Source organism: Betta splendens, chromosome 22 (assembly GCF_900634795.4).
Source record: "Betta splendens chromosome 22, fBetSpl5.4, whole genome shotgun sequence".
NCBI classification, from domain to species: Eukaryota; Metazoa; Chordata; class Actinopteri; order Anabantiformes; family Osphronemidae; genus Betta; species Betta splendens.
The window spans coordinates 6,529,974-6,555,628 of record NC_040900.2 but is presented as its reverse complement, the minus strand read 5'-3'; the positions used below and the strand labels follow the sequence as shown (position 1 = coordinate 6,555,628).

Sequence of the window (25,655 nt, the reverse complement as noted above, 5' to 3'; positions counted from 1 at the left end):
TTTTATGCTCAAATCAACACATGAATTTATTACATATAATGAAATCGTACAATGACAGAATAATCATGAGAGAGGTGGTGGCCAAATTCACCTGGTGGTTCGTCTGCAGAACAAACTGAGAGGTCAAAAAAGGTCACCTGGGTGTCTACAGCAGACTCTCTGCGAAGCACTCTAAAAACGCATCTCCCAATGCCCACTTTTTAAAGCTCCATGTGTATGCAACTAGTGAGTGTCTACGTGTCCATCGAAAGTCCATGTTTACCTCGTAGCTCATTAGGGCACAATTTAAAAGTACTGTATGGGTCACAAAAAATGTCAAATAGTTATCAAGAGTGACGTACAATAATAGGTCCGCAAGACAATGATTACAATGATGTGAATGTCCACCAGGACAGAATAATACTACAGGACACAGATACTACAAATAGGCTTCGCTATTATTTCAACACCACTGTGAATCATTAAGTCATTACCTGTCTGGCAATGTGCAACTGGGATAATTATTATTATTTTTTAAATTAAAAATTAATTAAATTTTAACAGTTTGAAAGCCAATACTCTTGTGTTTGTCTGTCTCAATGACATCCTGGTACGTGTAGTTGTGCTACTACTGTGGGAGCAGCTACTACAGCCTGAGCTGTGTATAAGTCACTCATAACAGTGCAGAGCTGGTTTCTCGCTTCTTGGCCAACAACATGGGGGAGGAAGTGTGATGGTCTGGGGATATTTTGCTAAATCCTGGGGTGAAAAATTGAACATTCACATTTATTCACATTCAAAAGAATAACAATTGTTTGTGGGAACTTATCTTAATTGCTTCTGTACCAGTAGTTTTAATTCTCATTCAGTAGCAGACACCTACAGTATCGCTTTTCTTGAGGATTTGAAACCAGAGATAAGGAAGCAATAAAGTTTAATGTTAGTGTAAAAGCACGTAAGATGCAACAGACATATTCATGATGACACCAAAGCAAATGGCTGGTAGAAACACTGACTGGGACATCAGAGGAACTGTAACCTGCTACTTGAGGGTGAACAGGATTAACGAGAGCTCACATTAACCTGAATGAAAACCTGAATGATTTACATAACTTGAAAGACTGGACAACTGCAGGCAATAACAGTGACACTCACCCTGCTTCACTTTAGTGCTATTCCAAGACCATGCAACCAGAGTGTCAGTGTAAAGGACTCAGACTTTCAGCTCCATATTGTAATAAACATCCCAAAACCTCATGCAGGACTGTTCACTAGGTGGCACATGGACACACAGTCACAATGTAAAGAATTTTGATCAAAATATGAGATTTTTAATTTACTTAATTGGCATTTAGCTTTGAAATTTGTGTAGAATTTTTAACTGTTTAATTTTGATTTCAACATGTCTTTCCTCCAGGTTCCTGTTCGCCCCAAACCAATTATGATGTTCTACACAACTTGAAATCTTCTGAGGTAGCATTTAAATGAAACTCTAGAAAATAATTTCCCCTTTTCTCAAATATTTATTCTGCCTGTTTCACCCATCAGCTTCCTCCTCTGAACTCAGCAGACCTGCTCTCCTCAGCATCTCGGTCACTCGTGGTATCACTCTGTCCTTAAAGTCCCACAGTCGTTTGTCCAGGTGCAGCTCCTCCAACGGCCGTTCAATGGGATGGTTTGTTACACTATGGATGATATGACACATCTTCTCTGGAATCTTGTAATTTTCTCCAAATGCCTTAACCACTTGATGAATTGACGTCTGCTCCACAAAGCTATGGAATAAACATATAGTTTGTTGTTTGCTATTTGGTTTTTCTTTGTTACCTCATCAGCTCAATAGAACAAAACGCCTTGTCCTCCTACCTTGGCTGAACTAACATCTTGTGTGGGTGGTATTGGTCTTTATTACGGTCCTCCCAGTAGATGCGCTGCAGAATGTTAAAGCCTGGGACATGCCTCCATGCGTCCACGTAGCCTTTGTTACTTTCCTCTGTGGTTTTCTTGGAATAGATTACAGCCTGAATGATGAACACCCCCGTCTGCAGAACATGAATTTACACTGTAGGTACAATGTAAAGACTGGAAAATGTTTCGGTTGATGACACTCTGACATGTTAAAACACACCGTACATTGGGATGCTGCGGTTGGAGCGTGTCCATCAGGCTCGTCAGGTTGTCGTGCTGGTACGGCATGATGATCTCATCGATGTCGTTCAGCAGGACGTAGCGTGAGCGCTCCATGGACCTGTAGATGCACTCATTGAGCGTGGTCACCTGACCGTAGTATTGCAGGTCCCCTGTAAATTCTGAGGCATGCCAACCATGAGACGGATTCAGATAATTGTGGATGGGCCACTGAACCAGCTCCACCAAACCCTCCTGGCTGTAGCTGTGCAGCAGGCGGCTGAGTTCTGGGCCGCCGCTGTTGTTGTAGACCACCACTCTGCCCACACCCAGCAGCCTGGAGAAAAGGAAGGAGAACTTCACCTGAACCAGAAACATAATAGTAGTAGTTGTTGTCGTTATTGTGCTCACCTGTAAATTTCGAGGGTCTGCGCAAACTGAAGCACATTGTTGTAGCCTCCAAACAGGGTGGAGATGCAGACGGTGAAGTTAAACTCAAACCTTTTATTCTTCTCATGAGTCTTCTTGTTTCTTAATGGAAGCCACGTCGGGTTTGTGGGCCTCACTGTGTCCGGCACAAGTGTAACATGTGTAGCGCTGCAGTTGTGAGGAATCTGACACATGACATCTGTGGTGCCGTAGGGAAAGTCAAAGTGGTCTGAGTGCACTAAAACAGTGGCTGGAGTTGTATCTGACAAATGGTCTACACAGCAGAACAGACAGTGCAGAGGCTGGATGGAGTCTCTCCTAAAGATGCTGATGATGCGTATGTCAAAGCCTTTCACTCGCTGGTCCATGAAGGCCGACACCATAAAATGCTTTGTGTTGTTTAAAGGGGTGATGGTCTGGTCAGAGATCTGAGAGGAGCAGACGTTAGATTTATGTGGTGGCATGAACGTCCTGTACGTTTTGGGGATCCTCTCAAATGCAAGGGAAATCAGGAGGCAGACAATGATGAAGAGTAGGAAATACTTTGCATTCATAGAATATTTGGCTTTTTCCATTACTTCTGACCTGAGATAGAAAAATTAGATTATGAGTAACAATCTATAACACATTTTTTTAATAAAGTGAAACTTTTAAGTGGTAACATTTCAGTCTTTTTATAGAAGTTAATTTAATTTAGTGTTTGTTTTTATAGTTTAGACATATTCATTTTAATTCCCATTCAATAATTAATGGTAACACAAGACGATCGACTGCTTTAGGTATTGGAACTGTACCAATAGTTGTTAAAATGGCTCAGAGTGACTCATCTGTTATATTTGTTTACATCTAAGTAGCAGAGTTTTAATATTATGTTTGTTTTCTCCATATTTCACCCACATTGTGTAATTTTTAGGACAAATGTGTTTGAATTCAAATTTTTAAGAAGTACAGAAAGTAAATAGATGACCAGCAACCAACTACCGCTTTGCCCAAAAGATAAAAACATTTCTAACTGTATAATTTTAATGACATACTTACTGAATATTACGAAACAAAATGAACTATATTCCAAAGTGGCGAAAAACTCTAAATGCAGATGGCTCTGCTTTCTCATCCACTGACAGTGTTTGTGGATGTAACTGGACTAACCTGTACCTGGCACCAGTGTCAGTCTTTGTGAACAGAATGAAACAAAAAGCAACATGAAAACTTATTGTATAAAAGGTTTTTACTTTACCTTTAAACAACTTGTGACGCTGACAAACTTTGACAAAAGTACAGTTGTTCACGAGGATAGGAGTAGATGCAGGGAAATATGATTTATTAACAAAACATAGATTATACCTAGACAAAAACTCTGACAAATAAAAAAGGTATGAAAGAGCAGACTGTTGCCACACAGACACGCCCTTCTGCCCGTTCATTACAGTGACCACATGCTCACGTGAACAAATAAGAACACAGCATGTAAATCATAACCCCAAAGACAGTTTTAATACGTCATTCCTTCAAAAGCAAAATAGAATTATGATTATCATCAGTGTCTGACGTATATCCCAAATGTGCCTAATAAGATATTGCCGTTGAAAATGGCATCCTGAATAAAACACCTGTAACCACTGATTGTTCTGAGCTAATTTTGTTTATTAAATCTGGTTGTTACTCACCTGAACAGAAAAAATATTGGCTGATGAAAACTGGGAAGTTGTTGTTGTTATTGTGCTCACCTGTATATTTTGAGCGTCTGCACAAACTGAAGGACATTGTTGTAGCCTCCAAACAGGGTGGAGCATCTGTAGGCAAAGTCAAAAACAGTGGCTGGTTCATAGATTTATGAACGCAATCCGAGCCCCCATGTTATTGAACCCTGCCTGTCCACGGACCTGAGACTGCCTGACCCTCTGTACTTTAATCCAGCGCTTACCTGTATACGACCTCGCCTAAACCCGACCCTGAAGTATTCTGTTATCCTAATGAAGAGCAAACCTGTAAAACTGATTGAAGCAGTATTTAAAGTTTTAAAAAGAGCATAAAACTTCACTGAGGGTCAAAATTTAACATTTACGCCTCTCTAGACTTTAGAATGAGTATGAATTGTAAAAAATACTTTACATGCGGGCTACAGGTCAGGTCTCTTACTGCTATAAAAGATATGTTCTTTCAATATGTTCCTTTAGGCAAGATACAAATGATGGTAAAATGTGAAATGTGGCCAGTATTAAACATGCATTCTGAATATTAAATAGTAAAAAATACACACTTTTAAAGCTATTATTATTATAAAATCGGACTCCAGATGACTCTGTGCCTCACCAGCCATGAACCTTACCACACGCCACTGATTGAGCCAAAGTCTGAATCTAAAAACATAAGGAGATGTAATGGAAAAATTGTACTTTAATGCTTCTTGTGTTCATTTCTGACTCTGTATAGTGACCATGCATTCTGTACTTGTTGATTAGACCCAGAACTGAACATTCTCAGACAGACAATCTATCTCCCTCTCAAGGTGACCGATTGTTCATGGCCTGAGTCTGCCTTTTACCCCTGGGCTCTGGCTCCTTTCTGTCTGATGCCTCACCAGACCCAAGGCTGTAAACCTTGTGTATTCCCTGTGTAATGTGAACATCTTCACCCACAGTGTGATAAGGAGATTCCACCAGGTCCAGGGAGAAAGGTTAAAAGGCAGAAGCAACTTGAGGATCGTGGGCTCTTTGCATCACGCCTTCGTGGTGTGTGCACTGATCTCCCCAGCTGGTTTTTGGTTTGTTGATGTGCACGATCAACATCCTTGCTTTTCATTTGCTTTCCCCATTATTTTTATTTTCTTTATTATTTCAAATAATCGCACAAAAGGACAACTCTCTCATCTGCTTCTTTATGGAAAATTTCCACCACAGGAGATAACAATTTTCTACCTTTCTGTGGCATAACAATGGCTTTACTATCATATACCGATGCAGCTGGTGCCATCAGCTCTGGTGGAAATTAGAGGAAACACAGAATGTTTGTAGTGCAAGTGCAGAGAGCAAAAGCAGAAGCAACAAGTCCATCCATCCATTTTGCAAGCCGCTTATTCCCATATGCGGGGTCACGGAGGTGCTGGAGCCTAACCCAGCTGGCTATGGGCGAGAGGCGGGGTACAACCTGGATGGGTCCACACAGAGACACAGAGACATACAACCATTCACACACACACACACACACACACACACACACACACACACACACACACACACACACACACACACACACACACACACACACACACACACACACACACACACACCTACGGGCGGAGAGAAGGAAGCAACAAGTCTTTCTATAAAAAGTTTTTTTTCATCCTGGCACCAGACCAGGTTAGTTCCCATCAAGGGCCGACATACAGTAAGCACACGTTTCCAAAATATGAAGTATTTTATATATGAAGTATATGAAGCCCTGATGCTATTTCTCTGCTATTAGGTATTTTGAAGATTTGGATCTTAGATCCTTTTGTTTTGGACGCGGTTCAACTAGGACAACTGTTGGCTCATCTGTCACAACCTGTTTTACATGGTGGTTAGTCCGCTGCCAGCAGTTGAGAAATGCAGGGTATTATTATTTTAATTGTCTTTTTATCTATCCTCTTGTCTCCTGTCCTGAGCTCAGCAGGCCTGCTTTCTTCACAGTCTTATTTACTCTTGGTATCAGCTTGTCCTTAAAGTCAAGTACAATCACGTGTCCACGTGGAGCTGGAGGTCTGCTCTACCAACCTGTAAAATAAATACAGACTCAAGACAAGACTGATATTAAAACATTAAAACAGTTTCTCGTGGAATATCTGTAATCTATCCATAATCTTTCACTTCCCCTGAAACCTCACCAAATGTTTGGCTCCTACCTTGGGTACACTCACACCTACGGGCGGAGAGAAGGAAGCAACAAGTCTTTCTATAAATTTTTTTTTTTCATCCTGGCACCAGACCAGCTTAGTTCCCATCAAGGGCAGACATACAGTAAGCACACGTTTACAAAACATGAAGTATGCCCTGATTTACCCGCGGCAGGTCGTCTGGACGGCGTGATCAGGGACGGCGGTCCTGAGGACGAGGTTCGCTCAGCCTCCAAACCTCTACAGCTGTTCTGATTGGGAGGACTGCTCACCCGGTAATCCAACCTCTACTCGGCCCGGTGAGAGAGATTCCGTTTTGTTGCGACTTGTTGAAGAAAAAAAAAAAAAGAAACGGGTTTGAAATTGGTTTTTAGGTATTCGGGTTTACTTGGCTCTGATCATTTGGTTTAGGGAAAGTAAGGCAGATAACAATTAATTCTAAAACATCCCCAACTAGACTAAAACAAACAACGACAAAAGAAAAATATAACTAGGACTAGAGATAATAATATTTCTAAAAAACGACTATTTGGCTGAAAACATCCAAAATATAATAATTAGGAACAAACAAAAAAAAAATTTAATTTTAAAATTTTAATATTTGGGTAAAATGAGTTAGGTCAAAGTCTGCCCTGGTGGCCGAGACGGTGGTTGCTAAGGGTTGGCTCGTGGAGCCGAGCTTGTTTTTGTCTGTACTGAGGATACAGACCAGTGTGCAGATCTGAGCGCAGTCCAAAGGGAGTGGACAAGTAATAAAAGACGGCTTCTGTAAGACGGAGCGCGTTTGCAGGGGGAAGTGTTTTCGAGATACGAGGGACCCGGGTCTTAGAGGGGCCTGATGGTGAGGGACCACTTCCGAGAACCCTGTCGCTGATCTGAGCGGTTCCCTTTCTACGGAGACGTCCGTGGAAGAGAAATTTTGAAAAAGGTTCCGGCCGGAACACATAAAAATGTAAGGCAGGAAACCGCCGGGACTCTGAAAGATGGGTTCGGGGCGATCTAAGTCTCCACCACCAGACTGCAGCATTACAAAAGTAATGAGACTTAAATATGGTGATGAGTGCGTGTCATGTCTTCACGACTGGACAAAACTTTATGGGTTTCAAGAAGGTGGATCACTCAGTGTGAAGGACATACGCGCTTTAAAAGAAAAATTAGAAGAAAAGGAGAAACAGCTCCGCAAAAGTAGAACGATCAAAGTTAAAACTTTAGAGGAAATTGAATTAAACAACAGATGCCTTGAAATTTGGGTTAAAGAATCAGAACGCAGGGAAAGACTGAAATGCCAAAAAGAGTTAGGAGGGAGAAAGGACGAGAGCGGTGACGTAGCTGGCAGAAAAGATAACAACTCTGTGGAAGCTTGCACACCACCACCATACACACATACACACACACAACATGATGAGAAACAGAGCGCTCCCACTGTTCTGGACTCCTTTCCCACCGTCAGCAGAAGAACTGAAGGAGAAGAAGCGCCCGACCAACAACCAGAACAGGGTGGAAGCTCTGACACCACAGCAGCTGGAGGACACAGACCACAGCATGGACGCCTCACAGACTCCACAACGTCTGCAGCCATCACGTTCTGGGCTCATCAGATGAACCATCCACTACAGGCATGTGTGTCTGACAGACACCTGCTTATGACAATCAGCAAAGGAAAACAAGGACAGAGCAACAGCAGAGTGAGAAGACGTGCTCTGACACAGACACTGGTTGAAACAACAGGAGAGGCTTCAGACGTGATCGGCCCAATAGAGCTGCATGTGAGGATCCAGGAAAGGTCTGTCATCGAGGAACAACTGTCCCACCGAAAGGCTTCACCCACTGGCGCTCACATCAGACTGATGGTTGGGGAAGGAGGAAGGTGACGGTTCCTTTTCACGTGACGTACAAGACGGTACCGCAAACACACACACACATTCATACACGCAATGAAGAAACACGCTTACAGCTGATACACGCTCAAATTCATGTTCATGCTTATCTGCTCGCAACGAAGAATCGCTTTTTGCTCAAAAAATCCCACAGAGTGATTTTAAAATGATGACAAACAGCTAAATGACAACTGCTGCATGACTTTACAGTCTGATGGGTTTAAACTATTTCAATTTGCAACAACTTCAGTAATAAAATCCTCCATGTTTCTAAAAAGATTTGTGCACAATATAGGTTTGTCTGGCCAGACTGTAGAAAAACAAAACAGACTATCAATGACTATTAAAAGGGAACACGACTATTAGAGAGAAGTAATAATAATTACTGTACGTAGCAGACAATAAAAGAAAAACTTACTGTTCCTCTGTCTTGCACAACATCAGACGGCAAGACACTCAAACATTCATTTTTGCTTTCAAACTTATGCCCAGTTAATCTATTAGGAAGAGATCTTGTGTAGTTTAGGTATTTCACTGATTTCCACTCCGGAGGGAGTGCAGGTCACAACCACGGACAATGTAAATAATTTTTCTTTTGTTTGTGTTAATTTCAGCTCAGAGCCGCTGCTCTATTCTTATCAGTGGCTGCTGAAGGGAGAGGCTGTAACTGAGGCCCTCACACAGGCTGCTCGACAGCTTGTTTCCTCACAGAATACGACCTTTAGAGACGCATCTGACCTGTCTTGTACAGCACATGTGTCCACTGGTCCTGATAAGAAGTTTGAAAAATCATGGTTACGCACACATGCGGATAAACTGACCTCAACCTCTCTTTTTTGGGATGAACATAGGTCTGAACTTGCGATTTCTCTCACTAACGAACAAGAGAGATTTGTTGATGCTTATTCTACAGATCCACATGTCCTTCTGTCAAAACATGACGGGGACAGATGGCAGGACTTGGGTCCTTTCGTGGACAGATGTCAACGGGAAGGAGACTGGCAAACGACTTCCGACCCGAATGTGATGTATTCACCTAATTTGCATGCTTACAAAAAACTTTTTCAGTCTAACTTTCATGCGCAGCGTACAGTGCACTTGGTACCTCAACATTCCACACACACTCCACACCACGTGTTTTTGTCAGAGGACGCTCTGACGCAGTATCCAGCCTTACAGGAAGTTCCAGCTTCCCTGTGGGCCACACACAAATATGATGTAGGTTTGATCAAAGGGTGTGACCCAGTGGTCATCACGCCAAAATCTGACTACAGACCATGCAAACAGCAATACCCTTTAAAGAGAGAAGCAATTGAAGGAATAACACCGGTGTTTAACTCTCTTTTGAAAGCAGGAGTCATAGTCCCATGTGACAACTCTCCAGTGAGGACTCCACTCTTCCCAGTTAAGAAAATCAGAGACAAAGGACAGCCAACAGAATGGAGGTTTGTCCAGGATCTGCATGCAGTAAATGCGGCAGTCCAACCACGCGCGCCTACGGTACCGAACCCCTACACCATTCTTTCTCAGGTTCCGCCCAAGGCAAAATTTTTTTCAGTAATTGATTTGGCCAACGCTTTTTTCAGCGTGCCCGTCCACAAAGACAGTCAATTCTGGTTTGCTTTTGAATTCAACGGAAAGTCATACACCTTTACCAGACTGTGCCAAGGGTATTCAGAAAGCCCTACCATCTACAATATGGCACTGAAAGACAGCCTGGATGATCTTGTCTTGTCCCCAGGCACCGCCCTGCTGCAGTACATTGACGACTTGATGATCTGCACTGAGGATCAGGAAACTTGCAAAGCAGATACGATCAAGCTGCTGAAACACCTGCATGGTGCAGGACACAAAGCAAGTCTGTCTAAATTACAGTTTGTTCAGACTGAAGTTACCTTCTTAGGTCACATCATCACCGCTGAAGGGAAATCCATTTCACCTAAAAGAGCTGAAGCTATTCAGAACCTGCCTAAACCGTGCACATACAAACAGCTTATGTCCTTTTTAGGCATGTGCTCTTATTGCAGGAATTTCATTCCTAACTGCGCCGTCTTGGAGGCTCCGCTTAGAGCTCTGATGCAGACGTCTTCTGCATCCACCACCCGCCTCACGTGGACATCTGAGGCTGAACAGGCATTCACCGACCTCAAACTAGCTCTTCAGTCGGCTCCTACTTTGGGTCTGCCTGACCCTACGCGACCTTTCACCCAAACAGTGGATGAGAAATCAGGTTGTATGACCTCTGTCCTTCTACAGGATCACGGAGGGCGTCCACGCCCTGTAGCCTATTTCTCTGCTAAGCTTGACCCAGTCGCTGCGGGGCTCCCACGATGCCTCCGAGCAGTGGCTGCGGCAGAGAAAGCCGTGCTGGCATCACGTGACATTGTTGGCTATTCTGATGTCACCCTGCTGGTTCCTCATGCCGTGTCTTTGATCCTTTTGGAACAAAAAACATTGCATCTTTCTACAGCCCGATGGCTTAGATACAACACCATCCTACTGGAAATGCCAAACATCACTGTCAAAAGGTGCAATGTGCTTAACCCAGCCACTTTGTTTCCAGGCCCTGACGATGGCGAGCCTCACAACTGTGTTTCGGTCTTGAACCAGGTTTGCACTCCGCGCCCAGATCTATCGGAGGTGCCAATTCCTAACTGTGACCTCGTTCTCTTTGTTGATGGCTCCGCCTCTAGAGACCCTGCTTCGGGCCACTGTCAGGTTGGATATGCAGTCTGCACCTCTCATACTGTTTTACAGTCTGGCGCTTTGCCAGGACATTACTCTGCTCAGGCTGCGGAGTTGATCGCACTGACCGAAGCCTGTAAATTGGCTGAAGGGAAGTCTGCTACTATCTACACAGACTCCAGATACGCTTTTGGCGTCACACATGACTTTGGTGCTCTGTGGAAACACAGAAAGTTTTTGAAATCTGATGGCAAACCTATCTTGCATCATGATAAGGTTGCTGATCTGCTCGACGCAATTCTGTTACCAGCTGCAATTGCTGTATGTAAGTGCCCCGCACACACTGGGGGCGCTGATCCCATCTCTGCTGGAAACGCACGCGCTGATGCTGCTGCGAAGGCAGCTGTCCGACTTCCCCTTCCCTTTGTTCCCTGCCTCTTATCCTCCACCTCTACCCAACCTCCCTCTCCTCCCTCTGCTCTCCCTGATCTTCAGACATTCTCTACCCCACAGGAACGCAAGCTCTGGATGACGAATGGCGCCACCAGTAGCCATGGCGTTTGGTATGGGCCCGACGGCAAACCTTGCCTACCTAAACACTTTTTCCCTCATTTCGCGAAGTTGACACATGGATTAGACCATGTATCAAAGGGGGGAATGTTAGATGCTCTCACAAAACATTGGTACACTAAGGGATTTTCAATCTATGCGCAAAAATACTGTGAAGCATGTATGATATGCACCCAACACAACCCAGGTAAGACGACTGCCAAACCACTGGCAGCTCACCCACCACCGGAACAGGCGTTTGACCATTTAATGCTGGACTCCATCGAACTAACGCCAGCAGAAGGTAAAAAGTATTGTTGATTGTTGATATGTGGTCAAAATGGGTGGAGGCCTTCCCAGCTAAACATGCTAACAGCCATGCAGTTACCAAAGCCTTGCTGACAGAAATAATTCCCAGATGGGGGATTCCATCTAAAATCAGCAGTGACAACGGCTCACACTTTGCAAACCAAGCCCTAGAGGAAGTGGGAAAGTTTCTGAACATTGACATCAGAAAGCACTGCTCTTACCACCCTCAAAGCGGAGGGGCGGTAGAGAGAGAGAATGGCACTTTGAAAAACAAACCGGCTAAATGCTGCTCAGACACTGGTCTCAAGTGGACTCAGGCTCTTCCCATTGTGCTCTCATACATGAGAATGAGGAGAAGGATGAGAACAAACCTCAGCCCTTATGAGATCCTGTTTGGTAGACCTCCTATGATGGGACTCCACCCTGAGACTGAGACCAGGATTTTACCACCTACTGAAATGTGCGAAGACGCAATGCTACAGTACTGTAAGAACTTGTCCTCTGTTCTGTCTCAAATCTCCAAACAGGTGAAAGGAGCTCTGCCCAAACAGGCGACAGAACCACTGCACATCATTCAACCAGGGAACTGGGTAATCATTAAGGAGCTTCGCAGGAAGCATTGGAACTCAAAACGGTGGCAAGGTCCCTTCCAAGTCCTTCTGACGACCACCACGGCTGTGAAGATCATAGAAAGAGCGACTTGGATCTACTCCATCCAGGAAGGTTCACAGCTTCGTGGTGTGTGCACTGATCTCCCCAGCTGGTTTTTGGTTTGTTGATGTGCACGATTGTGGTGAAAATTTTCCATAAAAAAGCAGATGAGAGACTTGTCCTTTTGTGCGATTTATTGAAATAATAAAGAAAATAAAAATAATGGGGAAAGCAAATAAAAGCATGGATGTTGATCGTGCACATCAACAAACCAAAAACCAGCTGGGGAGATCAGTGCACACACCACGAAGGTGTGATGCAAAGAGCCCACGATCCTCAAGTTGCTTCTGCCTTTTAGCTTCTCTGTCCGACTAGGGTAGAATGTCTTTCTAACCCAATCAAATTACATGCACCATCTCCTCCCTGTCGCAGTGTGTGTGAAGATATTTACATTCTCACACCTGCATTGCTGACGTCCAACTATCTGTGAGAAAGGAGCACCAAGTCTCAACAGACAGAGACACAACTCCCTGACCTTGGGTTTGGGAGCTAGAGTTGAGAGTCTATCAGGCAGAGACGACCATTGAACAATCTAGGTGAAATGTCAAATGCATACAGTAAGACAAGGCATAAGATATTAATTGCAGAACATAAGTCATAAATCATATAATAACTGCATAGAAATAAGGAAGAGACAATTTTTCCCATAACAACAATCATCATCCATGCTTTTTATTTGCTTTCCCCATTATTTTTATTTTCTTTATTATTTCAATACACAGGAGATAACAATTTTCTACCTTTCTGTGGCATAACAATGGCTTTACTATCATATACCGATGCAGCTGGTGCCATCAGCTCTGGTGGAAATTAGAGGAAACACAGAATGTTTGTAGTGCAAGTACAGAGAGCAAAAGCAGAAGCAACAAGTCCATCCATCCATTTTGCAAGCCGCTTATTCCCATATGCGGGGTCACGGAGGTGCTGGAGCCTAACCCAGCTGGCTATGGGCGAGAGGCGGGGTACAACCTGGATGGGTCCACACAGAGACACAGAGACATACAACCATTCACACACACACACACACACACACACACACACACACACACACACACACACACACACACACACACACACACACACACACACCTACGGGCGGAGAGAAGGAAGCAACAAGTCTTTCTATAAAAAGTTTTTTTTCATCCTGGCACCAGACCAGGTTAGTTCCCATCAAGGGCCGACATACAGTAAGCACACGTTTCCAAAATATGAAGTATTTTATATATGAAGTATATGAAGCCCTGATGCTATTTCTCTGCTATTAGGTATTTTGAAGATTTGGATCTTAGATCCTTTTGTTTTGGACGCGGTTCAACTAGGACAACTGTTGGCTCATCTGTCACAACCTGTTTTACATGGTGGTTAGTCCGCTGCCAGCAGTTGAGAAATGCAGGGTATTATTATTTTAATTGTCTTTTTATCTATCCTCTTGTCTCCTGTCCTGAGCTCAGCAGGCCTGCTTTCTTCACAGTCTTATTTACTCTTGGTATCAGCTTGTCCTTAAAGTCAAGTACAATCACGTGTCCACGTGGAGCTGGAGGTCTGCTCTACCAACCTGTAAAATAAATACAGACTCAAGACAAGACTGATATTAAAACATTAAAACAGTTTCTCGTGGAATATCTGTAATCTATCCATAATCTTTCACTTCCCCTGAAACCTCACCAAATGTTTGGCTCCTACCTTGGTGCAGCAGGCGGTTGAGCTCTGGACCACAGCTGGTGTTGTAGATCACCACCCTGTCCACACCCAGCAGCCTGGGGGAAACCAAAATGAAACTCATTTATTATTTACTGTTAACACACCTTTTGGCAGTTTGTTGGAATTCAAGGAAGAATTGTTGAAATGATATTTAGGGAAAATGCCTGTCCTGACCTAATCTGATCCTACAGTTTTGCACTTGACCTCTTAAGGAGGTGGAGGAACAGCGACTGTTTTTAAAAAAAAACTTCAAATGCAAACAGTGTCCTTTCTGTTCTCCAGCTTTGAGGTGACTTTATTTAAGGTGGGTTGCTCTGACCCAGTACTGTGCACTGTCACCTACAGACCTCCCAAATATAACAGGATGTTATGAAGGATTTTTCTCACTTTCTGGCTGATATGATGCCCAACTATGATCATCTCCTCATTGTTGGAGATTTTAATATACTGTGTATTTGTGTTGCCCTGAAAAACATGACACAGAGGAATTTGGTTCCTGGTTTTACTCCCCTGTTGTGCCCTACTGGACTTCGTGGCCCCATTAAAAACCATGCTAAAGCTAAATCTGAGGCTTGGCTCAGCAACAGAACAGAGCAGAAGTGGAAAAAAAATGAGCTGCAGGTCTGTTTTCAAATTCTATTGAGAATTGAACCCAGGACTTTTTGCCGTGAGGTGACAGTGCAACCCACTGCACCACCAGGCTGCCCACACTGCAGGCCCCTTGGCTCAGTCCGAGAAGCAGACAGGTTCAAACCTGGGTTTTAAAATGGACTGTGATTTTAAGTTGGATCGCCAAATTATTGCGGTTGTAAAGTCTGTTGTTTTCCACCTTAAACCGCTGGCTAAAGTAAAGCCTTTCGTTTCATGGCAGCACTTTGAAACAGTGACCCATGCCTTTATTACATATTGGCTGCATTACTGTGATGCACTGTGTTTTGGAGTAAACCAGTCCTCCCTTGCATGTCTCCAACGGGTCCAAAATGCTGCTGCTCTTGTTATGGTTGGAAAACTCCCATTCTGGCGTCTCTCCACTGGCTGCCTGTGCAGAGTTCATTTTAAAATGCTTTTATTTTGTTTTTAAATCATTAAATTTTAAATCAACGGTCTTGCCCCATCATCTGTTTCTCCCTTACACGCCCTTTCGGTCTCTCGGGTCAGCGAGTCCAGGCGGAAGCTCAGAGGTGACAGAGCTGTTGTTGCCTTTGCGGTGCCTAAATTATGGCGTGCCCTACATGTATCACTGCACATTAGACAGGCACCTGCTTGAAGACCCATTTTTATTCTCTGGATTTTAACTCTGCATGAGACTCTGTTCCTGTTTTGTTCTATTGTTTTATTCTTTTGTATTTATTGTCGTTTTTATTTGTGTTAAGTATTGTTTTAATTGCTTGTTTTTAATATTGTCTCACCATGTACAGCACTTTGGTGAGCTAAGGTTGTTTTAAAGGGCTTTATAAATAAAGTTGAGTTGAGTTGAGTTAATATTGCATTCCTACGGCCATGCCACCCCTTTCCATCTCACTTCATCTAGTTTATTAGTTCATTGGGAGAAAGATCAATATAGCGTGCTTTCTTTTAGTAAAAGTCAATGCGAAATGTGAACCACTGTGCTCTTATTAATGTCTTTGGATTCACACACAGTGGTTTTACTCTTTGCCTTGTTTGACAGTGCAACAGCGGATTAACCTGTTCAGTATGATAAAACTCCCAGTTGTGCAGTAACAATATATGGACAGTGTCGCTGCCTTGCTCACCTGTACATCTCCAGCGTCTGTGCAAACTGCAGCACATTGTTGTATCCACCGAACAGGGTGGAGACACAGACCGTGAAGTCAAACTCAAACTCATCCTCCTTCTTTAGCGCCACTTTGTTTCTTATCGGGAGCCACTTCTGCTTCAGATCCTTCACATAATCCGGCTGCGTCAGGAGAGTGACGTGTGTGGCGTCGCAGCTCTGAGGAATTTGACACATCACATCTGTAGCGGTGAAGGAAAAACCAAAGTTGTCTGCGTGTTGTAAAATGTTTGTTGGGGTTGTGCTTGACAAAGTAGAACTTAGACAGAGGAAAATGCAGTAAAGTGATTGGATGGAGTCTCTCCTAAATATGCCAATGATGCGTATGTCAAAGCCGGTGACCCTCTGGTCCATGAAGGCTGACACCAGTAAGTGCTTTGTATTGACCAGTGGGGTGATGGTCTGGTCAGACACTTCAGGTAAGTCCGGTTTCACAGGCCCATGTGGCTGTGGGATCAAATTAAATATCCTGGGTGTTCTCACATTGGTGAGGAAGATGAAGATGACGATGAAGGTGATAATGAAGAGGACTAGGAACGTCCCCCTTAAGTTCTTTCTCTTGTCCATGCGGCCAAAAACAGGGACGACTCCAAACCTGAGGTAAAATTTAGAAATTGTTTATTTAAAGAGCAAAGTGTGGTTTACAGTCTGATTAAAGGACACTGGTTCATTTTAGCTTTTCTGCACTGTTGTAAGTGCATGTTGGTTGAACAAGCAGGTGACTGAGGCTGAGGGAGAAATTCAAAGTCCATGGCTCTTCTACTCAGTGAAGCACATTACTCAGCATCTAGCACCGTTTTGCTGTTGGTGCACGATGCAGAAATTGAAGCTGTTCGATCCATCCAGTCTATTGCAAAAACAAGCATTTGATTAAAGAGTACAAGCGTATAACGTCAGTAACAATGCTCATTTTATTAATCATGCAGTTTCGAGCTCTGTGCTGCCTGACAGTCGAAGGAACAAGCTTAATTTAGTTTTCAGTAATAATGGCGACCTTACAACAACAAACGAATTATTAATAAAATATATTTAATATGAATCCAGAATAGCTTAAGAATATATTTCTTACCATTAACGGGAAAGAAGAAGCAAATTTCTATAATATAAATATGCGGAGAAATGCTTGACGTTTGAGCATACCCTTTACAGTAGATGACAAATGATATTATGAATTAATCATTCAGTAGATATTTAGAAACTCAACCAGATCCGCATCGGTCGCTGGTAAGGTCCTCAGGCTGTGACATTCCAGTACATGTTTGTATCCTGGTACTTTTCTCCGTTTTTCTGCTTTAGAAAAGTGCCAACTGCCGTTCTTTCAACCCCAGAGGAAGCTGCGTGTACTTACTGCGGTCAAGTGAGCCGTCGTTCGTTCATCCGTCGTTCAGCCAGCCGCGCTTCAAAAACGTCTTGCGCCCGTATTACGCGCTTTACAGCAGAGCATAAAACACGCTTGTCGCGACTTTCTCTTTTCATAGCGAAACTTTTGGTCTGTTCAAAATATGGAAAACTACAAAGCAAAATAGTGCATACATAGCAAAACTGTCGCCTAATAAAGATCTGTGTACTTTTACTGTAAAATTAAGCATTTATTAGTATTTAAAACTACCATGTCATACTGTAACACTTTGATAATTAATAATTTCACTTTGGTGCATAGTTCCAGGCCCAGACCACGTTCTCCTTATTCTACTACAAGTACACAAGTACACACCACACAAAGATCTGTGTACTTTTACTGTATAGTTTAGAATTTATTGGTATTTAAAACAACCATGTCATGCTGTAATTTTGCAAACTCTAATTCTCAACAGAATCATTTAGAAGTGTGTGTCAACAACTGTCAAACATAGGGGAGGAAGTGTGATGGTCTGGGGATATTTTGCTAAATCGTGGGGCCATAACTTGTACATTCACATTTATTCACATTCAAAAGAACAACAATTATTTTGTGGGAACCTGTTTTAGTTACTTCTGTACCAGTAGTTTTAATTCTCATTCAGTAGCAGACACCTGTTGCTTTTCTTGAGGATTTGAAATTAGATATAAGGAAGCATTAAAGTTTAAGGTTAGTGTAAAACTACATTAGATGCAACATATTCATGATGAAACCAAAGCAAATGGCTAGTAGAAACATTGACTGGGCCTTTTAGGGGAATTGTAACCTGCTACTTGAGGGGGAACAGGATTAACGAGAGCTCACTTGAAAATGGAAATGGAAACAACTGCATGATCATACGTAAAAGAAGGGAACTGTGCCTGTGGTCAAAAATGCTCTTTGGAAAAACCTGAATGATTTACATAACTTAAAAGACTGGACAACTGCAGGCGACAACAGTAACACTCACCCTGCTTCACTTTAGTGCTATTCCAAGACCATGCAACCAGAGTGTCAGTGTAAAGGACTCAGTCCTTCAGCTCCATATTGTAATAAACATCCCAAAACCTCAGTACTGTTCACTAGGTGGCACATGGACACACACAATGTAGAATTTTGTTTAAGAATTTTGATCAAAATATTAGATTTTTGATTAACTTTATTGGCATTTAGCTTTGAATTTTTTTGCTGTTTAAATTTGATTTCAACATTTCTTCCAGGTTCCTGTTTGCCCCAAACAGATTACAAAGTTCTACACAACTTGAAATCTTCTGAGGTAGCATTTAAATGAAACTCTTGAAAACAATTTCCTCTTTTCTCAAATATTTATTGTTCAGACTATTAATACTGTGCACAGCGTCTGGCTATGATGTTTGTCATAAGAGACCGAATGTGTTATGACAAACCAAGAAGCCGCTCCCTTTGTACATTGTTGATTAAAAATGTTGTACATTGAGCAGTGAATGATTCAAACACAGAAAAATGTCTATGCCACTGCTTTTTTGGGTCAATGTGGTTGTTGCTGTTGGAGGAGGTGGATCAAATCATATCAAATCACAAAAAAGCACCAAAAGATTCTAGTCACCATTAAAAACATTTTAAAAATCAAAAATATCGCATCATACTGTACGTAGAATCAGTTAATTCTATCAGCTTCCTCCTCTGAACTCAGCAGACCTGCTCTCCTCAGCATCTCGGTCACTCGTGGTATCACTCTGTCCTTAAAGTCCCACAGTCGTTTGTCGAGGTGCAGCTCCTCCAGCGGCCGTTCAATGGGATGGTTTGTTACACTATGGACGATATGACACATCTTCTCTGGAATCTTGTAACTTTCTCCGAATGCCTTAAGCACTTGATGAATTGACGTCTGCTCCACAAAGCTATGGAATAAACACATAGTAAGACACACATGGTTGTTCTTTGCTAGTTGCTTTTTCTTTGTTACCTCATCAGCTCAATAGAACAAAACGCCTTGTCCTCCTACCTTGGCTGAACTAACATCTTGTGTGGGTGGTATTGGTCTTTATTACGGTCCTCCCAGTAGATGCGCTGCAGAATGTTAAAGCCTGGGACCTGCTTCCATGCGTCCACGTAGCCTTTGTTACTTTCCTCTGCGGTTTTCTTGGGATAGATTATAACCTGAATGATGAACACCCCCGTCTGCAGAACATGGATTTACACTGTGGGTACAATGTAAAGACTGGAAAATCCTTTTGACATTCTGACATGTTAAAACACACCGTACATTGGGATGCTGTGGTTGGAGCGTGTCCATCAGGCTCGTCAGGCTGTCGTGCTGGTACGGCATGATGATCTCATCGATGTCGTTCAGCAGGACGTAGCGTGAGCGCTCCATGGACCTGTAGATGCACTCGTTGAGCGTAGTCACCTGACCGTAGTATTGTAGGTCCCCTGAAAATTCTGAGGCATGCCAACCATGAGACGGATTCAGATAATTGTGGATGGGCCACTGAACCAGCTCCACCAAACCCTCCTGGCTGTAGCTGTGCAGCAGGCGGCTGAGTTCTGGGCCGCCGCTGTTGTTGTAGACCACCACTCTGCCCACACCCAGCAGCCTGGAGAAAAAGAAGGAGAACTTCACCTGAACCAGAAACATAATAATAGTAGTTGTTGTCGTTGTGCTCACCTGTAAATTTCGAGGGTCTGCGCAAACTGAAGCACATTGTTGTAGCCTCCAAACAGGGTGGAGATGCAGACGGTGAAGTTAAACTCAAACCTTTTATTCTTCTCAATAATCTTCTTGTTTCTTAATGGAAGCCACGTCGGGTTTGTGGGCCTCATTGTGTCCGGCACAAGTGTAACATGTGTAGCGCTGCAGTTGTGAGGAATCTGACACATGACATCTGTGGTGCCGTAGGGAAAGTCAAAGTGGTCTGAGTGCACTAAAACAGTGGCTGGAGTTGTATCTGACAAATGGTCTACACAGCAGAACAGACAGTGCAGAGGCTGGATGGAGTCTCTCTTAAAGATGCTGATGATGCGTATGCTTTGTGTTGTTTAGAGGGGTGATGGTCTGGTCAGAGAGCCGAGAGGAGCAGACATTAGATTTATGTGGTGGCATGAACGTCCTGTACGTGTTGGGGATCCTCTCAAATGCAAGGGAAATCAAGAGGCAGACAATGATGAAGAGTAGGAAATACTTTGCATTCATAGAATATTTGGCTTTTTCCATGACGTCTGACCTGAGATAGAAAAATTAGTTCAGTGAGTAATAATGAAAAAAGATGAGTAATAATGAAAAACATGATTTTTTATACAGCGAACCTTTCAAGTTAAGCCATTAAGTTTCTTTTACAAAAGTTAAAACTTGTGTATTTAGTGTTTTCTTTCATGGTTTAGAAATATTTACATCATTCACTTTCTTCTGTGAGACCAATACCTACAGTAACACAAGATGAATGACTGCCTTTGTCATCAGAACTGTACAGTCCAATGATTGCTAAAATGGCTGACGGTGACTCATCTGATGTATTTGCTTAGTAGCAGAGTTTCATTATTACTTATTATGCCATAAATTGTCATGTCAAAGAAGTTTTCTCAGCTACTTTATTTTGTGAGAAACTAACAGTGAGTTTAGTCCTCTCAACTGAGTGGAATTTACATTTTAATTACTAATAAAATAAACAATAATCTATGATTTGGTCTAAACACTTAATTTACTTACTTTACTACTCTTTTTGAGGTAGCAAGAGAAAAATATTTTTAAGCAAATCCATATTAATATAATAGTAACGTTCTAATGTTCATTTAATGAAAGAGACACAGAATTTCATCCTTTCATTATCAAAGAAAATACAGTGTGTTACAATGTTAAGATAAGATAAGAAGATAAGAAAACCTTTAATAGTCCCGCAGTGGGGAAATTACTTCTCACAACAGCAGTTCAGATAAGCGAGAATACAGCCCCGGAACAGTTTGTGTTGGCACAGTAAGAAGCCGTACAATACAGTTGGAGTGAGTACGAGGTCATTGCAGGCTTATTGCACAGTAATGAGTATAAGTTAGGGTGTTAGGGTTGTTGCAGCCTTTGTAGAGTATCATGTTCATTTAAAGAGGTAAAAGCTCTCTTATCTGCAAACACATCTTCACACTGGGCCAACACCAATTCTTTGGCTTGATTCTGGACAATAAGTTTGTAAATATATTTGTGCAAACCAAATCATCAGAAAATAAAGATTTCAAAGGTTTAAAAATATTTAAGAAATTCAGAAAAGAAGTAGACAACCAGCAACCGACTACCACCAAAAATAACAAAATAATTACCTATATAATTTTATAATATACTTACTGAATATTTCAAAACAAAAAATATATATATTCCAAACTCAAAACTCTAGATGCAGACGGCTCTGCATCTCCATCCACCGACAAACAGACTTTAGGGAAGTTTGAAATGCCTGGTGAAGTGGTTGTGTTTCAGGTCTTGACAGATAACTGAAAAGAAATGTTTTTCTGTATAACTTCATAAATTTTGCCAACAGTTTATATTTGTCACAGTGTATAATGCTGTAAAAGATACACTTTCTCAGAATAACAAAAAATGTATCTACAGTATAGATACCAGAGCTAGAGCCAAGGCTCTAGAGGTTCAGCAGGCCCTGCTTGGGGTCGCACAGGCAGTGGGTTCGTGATCTCCCCTCCCATAAATGAGAATAAGTGAATGGTGTGGGTGTGAGCATGTATGTCAGAGTGCATTTTTCCACGTATGATGTATGTGGTGTGATTGGTGTATGGGAGGAGTCTGTTCTCCGCTCGGGTGCGTGGATCCAGTGAATGGGTGGTGTCTTATCGTATCTCCTATGGGAAATTTTGTGTTGTTAGGACATGCTGTGCCTCTGGCTGAGGGTTGTTCCTGGGGGGTCATCAAGCATTTGGTTATTAAATGGTGAGTGTTTCACTGTGGTGACCACAGGAACGTTGTTAAGGAAGTAAAGGGGGGTTTACTGCACACACCAGTCAAAGACCAGTCAACAGTTCATGTGGGGGGTTGTAACAGCGTATAAATACAGGTCTTGTGTCCTCAGTCCTTCAGTGGACACTTTGTACATGGTAAGTTGTGCTTTATGTCTTAAATGTACTGTAATTATCTAAACGAGAAAAAGTCGTTTTCGAGAAAACGGGAAATGACTTTAAATCCAATTATTCTGAAGGGGGAGATCAAACTGTTAGAATGTACACGGACCGTTTCTCGTTTCTCTTCATAAAAGTGTCAAACGACAAACGGAAAACGACTCGTTTTCTAGTTTTCCCAGCTTTTAATCGGGTGGGGAAATCAAACTGTTAGAACGTTCTTGTCAGGTTTTTGTTCTCAGTTTATTTTGAAAGGACTTTTCTGTTTTACCTTGTAAGGCTTTGGTTCCAGTTTCCGGTTTTATTTTGCAAGCACTTCCGTTCCTGGTCACACCACTGCAGTTCCCGCTTTACTCCCGGTCCTCAATACACACACCTGTTTTAAATCAGTAATCAAGCCCTTGTATTTAACCACCACCTGTTTCCTTAGTTCTCTGCCAGATCGTTGATTCTATGACCGCTTGTTCCATCAATTCTCTTGTTCAGCTTATCCTGTTGCCGACCTGGTTCCGTATCTCTGACCATCGCTTCTCGCCTGATACTGACCGGTATTGTAAATCACTGACTCCGTTGCTGAACTCTGCTTGTTTCTGGACCTGATTTAGCCTGCCGTATTTGTACTTCAACCCTACGCTCTGTTGTGTATGACCTGGACTGATTCAACTGTTCTGGATTAAACTTTGATTTTTACCACCTACCTCGCACTGCGCATTTGGGTCCTCTCTCTAACGTTCCTGACAGTTCTACAGTTTCTCGTTTTCCGTTTTTTCGTCAAAACAAGAAAACGGGAAACGGCTTTAAATCCAATTCCGCGTCTAGTTTTGAAAATACTGTTTTCAGCTCGTTTATTCATTTTTAACATGCTGCTTTGACTAAACTCCGTCTTTCAAGAGAAGCGAGAAAACTGATGTGTTTTGTATTTCATCTAATAGACCAATTAACCAGAAAACGACTTGATTTCAGTCGATTTCGTTAGAGAAGAAATTATAAATGTATTGCTTAATTTGCATATGAGCACCGACATCCTGCCGTTGTTGTACTCCATTCCAAATAAAAGTCTCGCTTTCTTAGGGGTCTCACGGAGTCTGTGTGTACTGACTGGTTACATTATTACAGGATTTGAAAGCCATCGTTCTGTTTAACACCCAAGATTGTCAAATATAATAATCAAACATTGGTCCTGCCCTAGTCGACATTACATACAGCTGATATTTATAGTGTGGTCTTGAGATATACAGAAGATAGTGATTTTTGCAACAATAATTAACCAATTATTTGGAAAGAACTGAACTGCTGTGTGCCATGTCCTGTGAGAAACTACAAATTATTAGTGTAGGAAAACTTATTTTATGCTTTAATTTTGTGACACCACATTTTACTGTATAGTACTTTAAAAAACGGCATTGGTTTCCATGCAGTTTCTTAAACTAGCAGCAACACTCAACGCACAACTGCACTATTTCCATAAGAGGAAACTCATCTAATTCTGTGATTTAGAAGTAATTGAGACTTTTATTTTCAATTTTCCTTCATTAGTTTTCACTTTTACAACCAAAACAAAATGGCTAGTGTACTATGATGGGTAAAATGGGTGAAGAACAGAAGTGTTTTTGAACTTGTGAACTTGTGTTGTATGTTTGTCAGAGTACAGAATAATTTCTGACTCTCTGTGGATGCACCAAATGTTATTCTACAGTCTTTTATGTGTTCTACAATCCCCAGAGTAATTGAATAAAGCCCTTTGGTTGAGATACCGTAAATGAGCAAAACCATGACAGCAAACTCATCATTCATAGGAATGTTGTCCTGTGGCTGCTGTGGTCTGGTAGAGGCATGGTCCAAGTAAAACAACACCTTAGTTGGGTAGAGCACTGGCAGAGAGGCTAATGTTGGTACGGGTCCTGTGAGTGTGTTAGCTGTCCAGCATTGCTAGCCATGAAATACACAGATCCAAACACAAGCCTTTTTGTTTTTTTTTTCACAAATACAAAAAACATTTATTAAAAGAAAAACAGATGATGGTACTGTATGACAATAAAACACTAACTTACAAATTGCATAAACAGGAGCAATCACACAATAAGTACAGTGGCAATTATTTTATAATCACAACCCCAAAACCTGTGTACACAGGCTCCTCCATCCATTTCAGGCAGAGCGTTGACCCATTTTGCCACAGCTCAGTGCACACTTTGTACCATACAATACTCCTGCAGCCTGCTGCACACATGGAGCTGTAGATGAAGTCTAAGTGAAAGTAAGACAAGAAATAGATAAATACTGTACTAACTTGTGTGGTGGAACTGCTGTAGTCTTTTGATGGTTTAACACAATATGACTGATCTCAGAGGTCAATATGCTTAAACTCGTGTCTAATAATTAATAATAATATAATTAATTAATAATTTTTGTTGCTAACTGTTTTAGTTGTAAATTTATACAGTATGCAACACAACACATCAGTTTTTCATCATCATCACATCAGTTGGAAAACAACAGCAAAAAACTAGTTATATCTTTTTAAACTAAACCTGTGAAGAGTTTCCCCAGACTTTGCTGACCTGGGAAGCATCTGATAAGTTCTGAATGTGTCTCACTAAATCCTCCAAGCCTTGGAAGACGTCAAGCAAATTATCAGTCTGATCCTTCACCCCCTGAACAGAAACGTCACTGCTTTGACAAAAAAAAAAAATTAAACCATTACTGTAGCAATCAAGACTGTTTACACGTGTTCACACACCTGAACGTCTGTGTCTTCAAATGGATACAGCTGTGCATATAAACACATAAATGGATGTGTTTCGATATATTGTTTATGACCGTATGCAAATTGGATATAAAACCTGAAACATGTAACAGCTGGCAGCAGAAAGCATCTAACGGTGTATTGGATAGCAATCGGTATTGGACTGAGCTGTAGCATGGAAAATACATTTTCTTTTCAACCAAGAGGACTGTCTTTGGATCTGCTTATCAGGGGTGTGTTCCAGAAAGCAGAGTTGATTGACCTTCTACTAAACCCTGAACTCTGGGTTGATTAACCCAGAACCTGCTTACCCTGAGTATGTCAGTTCCAAAACACCTGATAACAGTTAGGTTAATCTACCCTCTGCTGGTAACCCAGAGTTAACGCACGTGCACGGCGAATAT

General features: G+C 42.0%; 3 protein-coding genes and 1 long non-coding RNA gene across 8 annotated transcripts; 1 reads left to right on the top strand and 3 right to left on the bottom strand.

The window, feature by feature from the left end:
- LOC114848583 (uncharacterized) lies at nt 1-4,343 on the bottom strand. 4 transcript variants are annotated; one of them, XM_055505875.1, is made up of 5 exons: nt 4,203-4,343; nt 2,518-2,963; nt 2,113-2,443; nt 1,846-2,021; nt 1-1,754 (listed from the first exon to the last, which is right to left on the bottom strand). In XM_055505875.1, the coding sequence occupies exons 1-5, from the start codon at nt 4,326-4,328 to the stop codon at nt 1,517-1,519; spliced, it is 1,317 nt and encodes a 438-aa protein (XP_055361850.1). In that variant the 5' UTR covers nt 4,329-4,343; the 3' UTR covers nt 1-1,516. The 4 variants fall into 4 exon arrangements, with proteins under 4 accessions (XP_055361850.1, XP_028995035.1, XP_055361851.1 ...); XM_029139202.3 differs by lacking the exon at nt 4,203-4,343 and adding an exon at nt 3,773-4,165 and having other exon boundaries at nt 2,518-3,120; XM_055505876.1 differs by lacking the exon at nt 4,203-4,343 and adding an exon at nt 3,773-4,163.
- Nucleotides 4,344-5,797: 1,454 nt separating this feature from the next.
- LOC129603624 (uncharacterized) lies at nt 5,798-15,718 on the top strand. The gene is made up of 2 exons (XR_008693697.1): nt 5,798-6,708; nt 12,357-15,718. It is a non-coding gene; the product is annotated as an uncharacterized LOC129603624 (long non-coding RNA).
- LOC121201963 (uncharacterized) lies at nt 13,257-17,375 on the bottom strand. 2 transcript variants are annotated; one of them, XM_055505888.1, is made up of 4 exons: nt 17,241-17,375; nt 15,996-16,631; nt 14,224-14,297; nt 13,257-14,095 (listed from the first exon to the last, which is right to left on the bottom strand). In XM_055505888.1, the coding sequence occupies exons 1-4, from the start codon at nt 17,249-17,251 to the stop codon at nt 14,088-14,090; spliced, it is 729 nt and encodes a 242-aa protein (XP_055361863.1). In that variant the 5' UTR covers nt 17,252-17,375; the 3' UTR covers nt 13,257-14,087. The 2 variants fall into 2 exon arrangements, with proteins under 2 accessions (XP_055361863.1, XP_055361862.1); XM_055505887.1 differs by lacking the exon at nt 13,257-14,095 and having other exon boundaries at nt 14,161-14,297.
- Nucleotides 16,633-20,420, bottom strand: LOC114848741 (glycosyltransferase family 92 protein F13G3.3-like; the record flags this gene model as incomplete). The annotated part of the gene is made up of 5 exons (XM_029139496.3): nt 16,633-16,883; nt 17,385-19,294; nt 19,399-19,574; nt 19,660-19,990; nt 20,062-20,420. Coding segments are annotated over 4 exons (1,110 nt in total), but the record flags the coding sequence as incomplete, so codon positions are not given.
- Between the last annotated feature and the right edge of the window lie 5,235 nt (nt 20,421-25,655).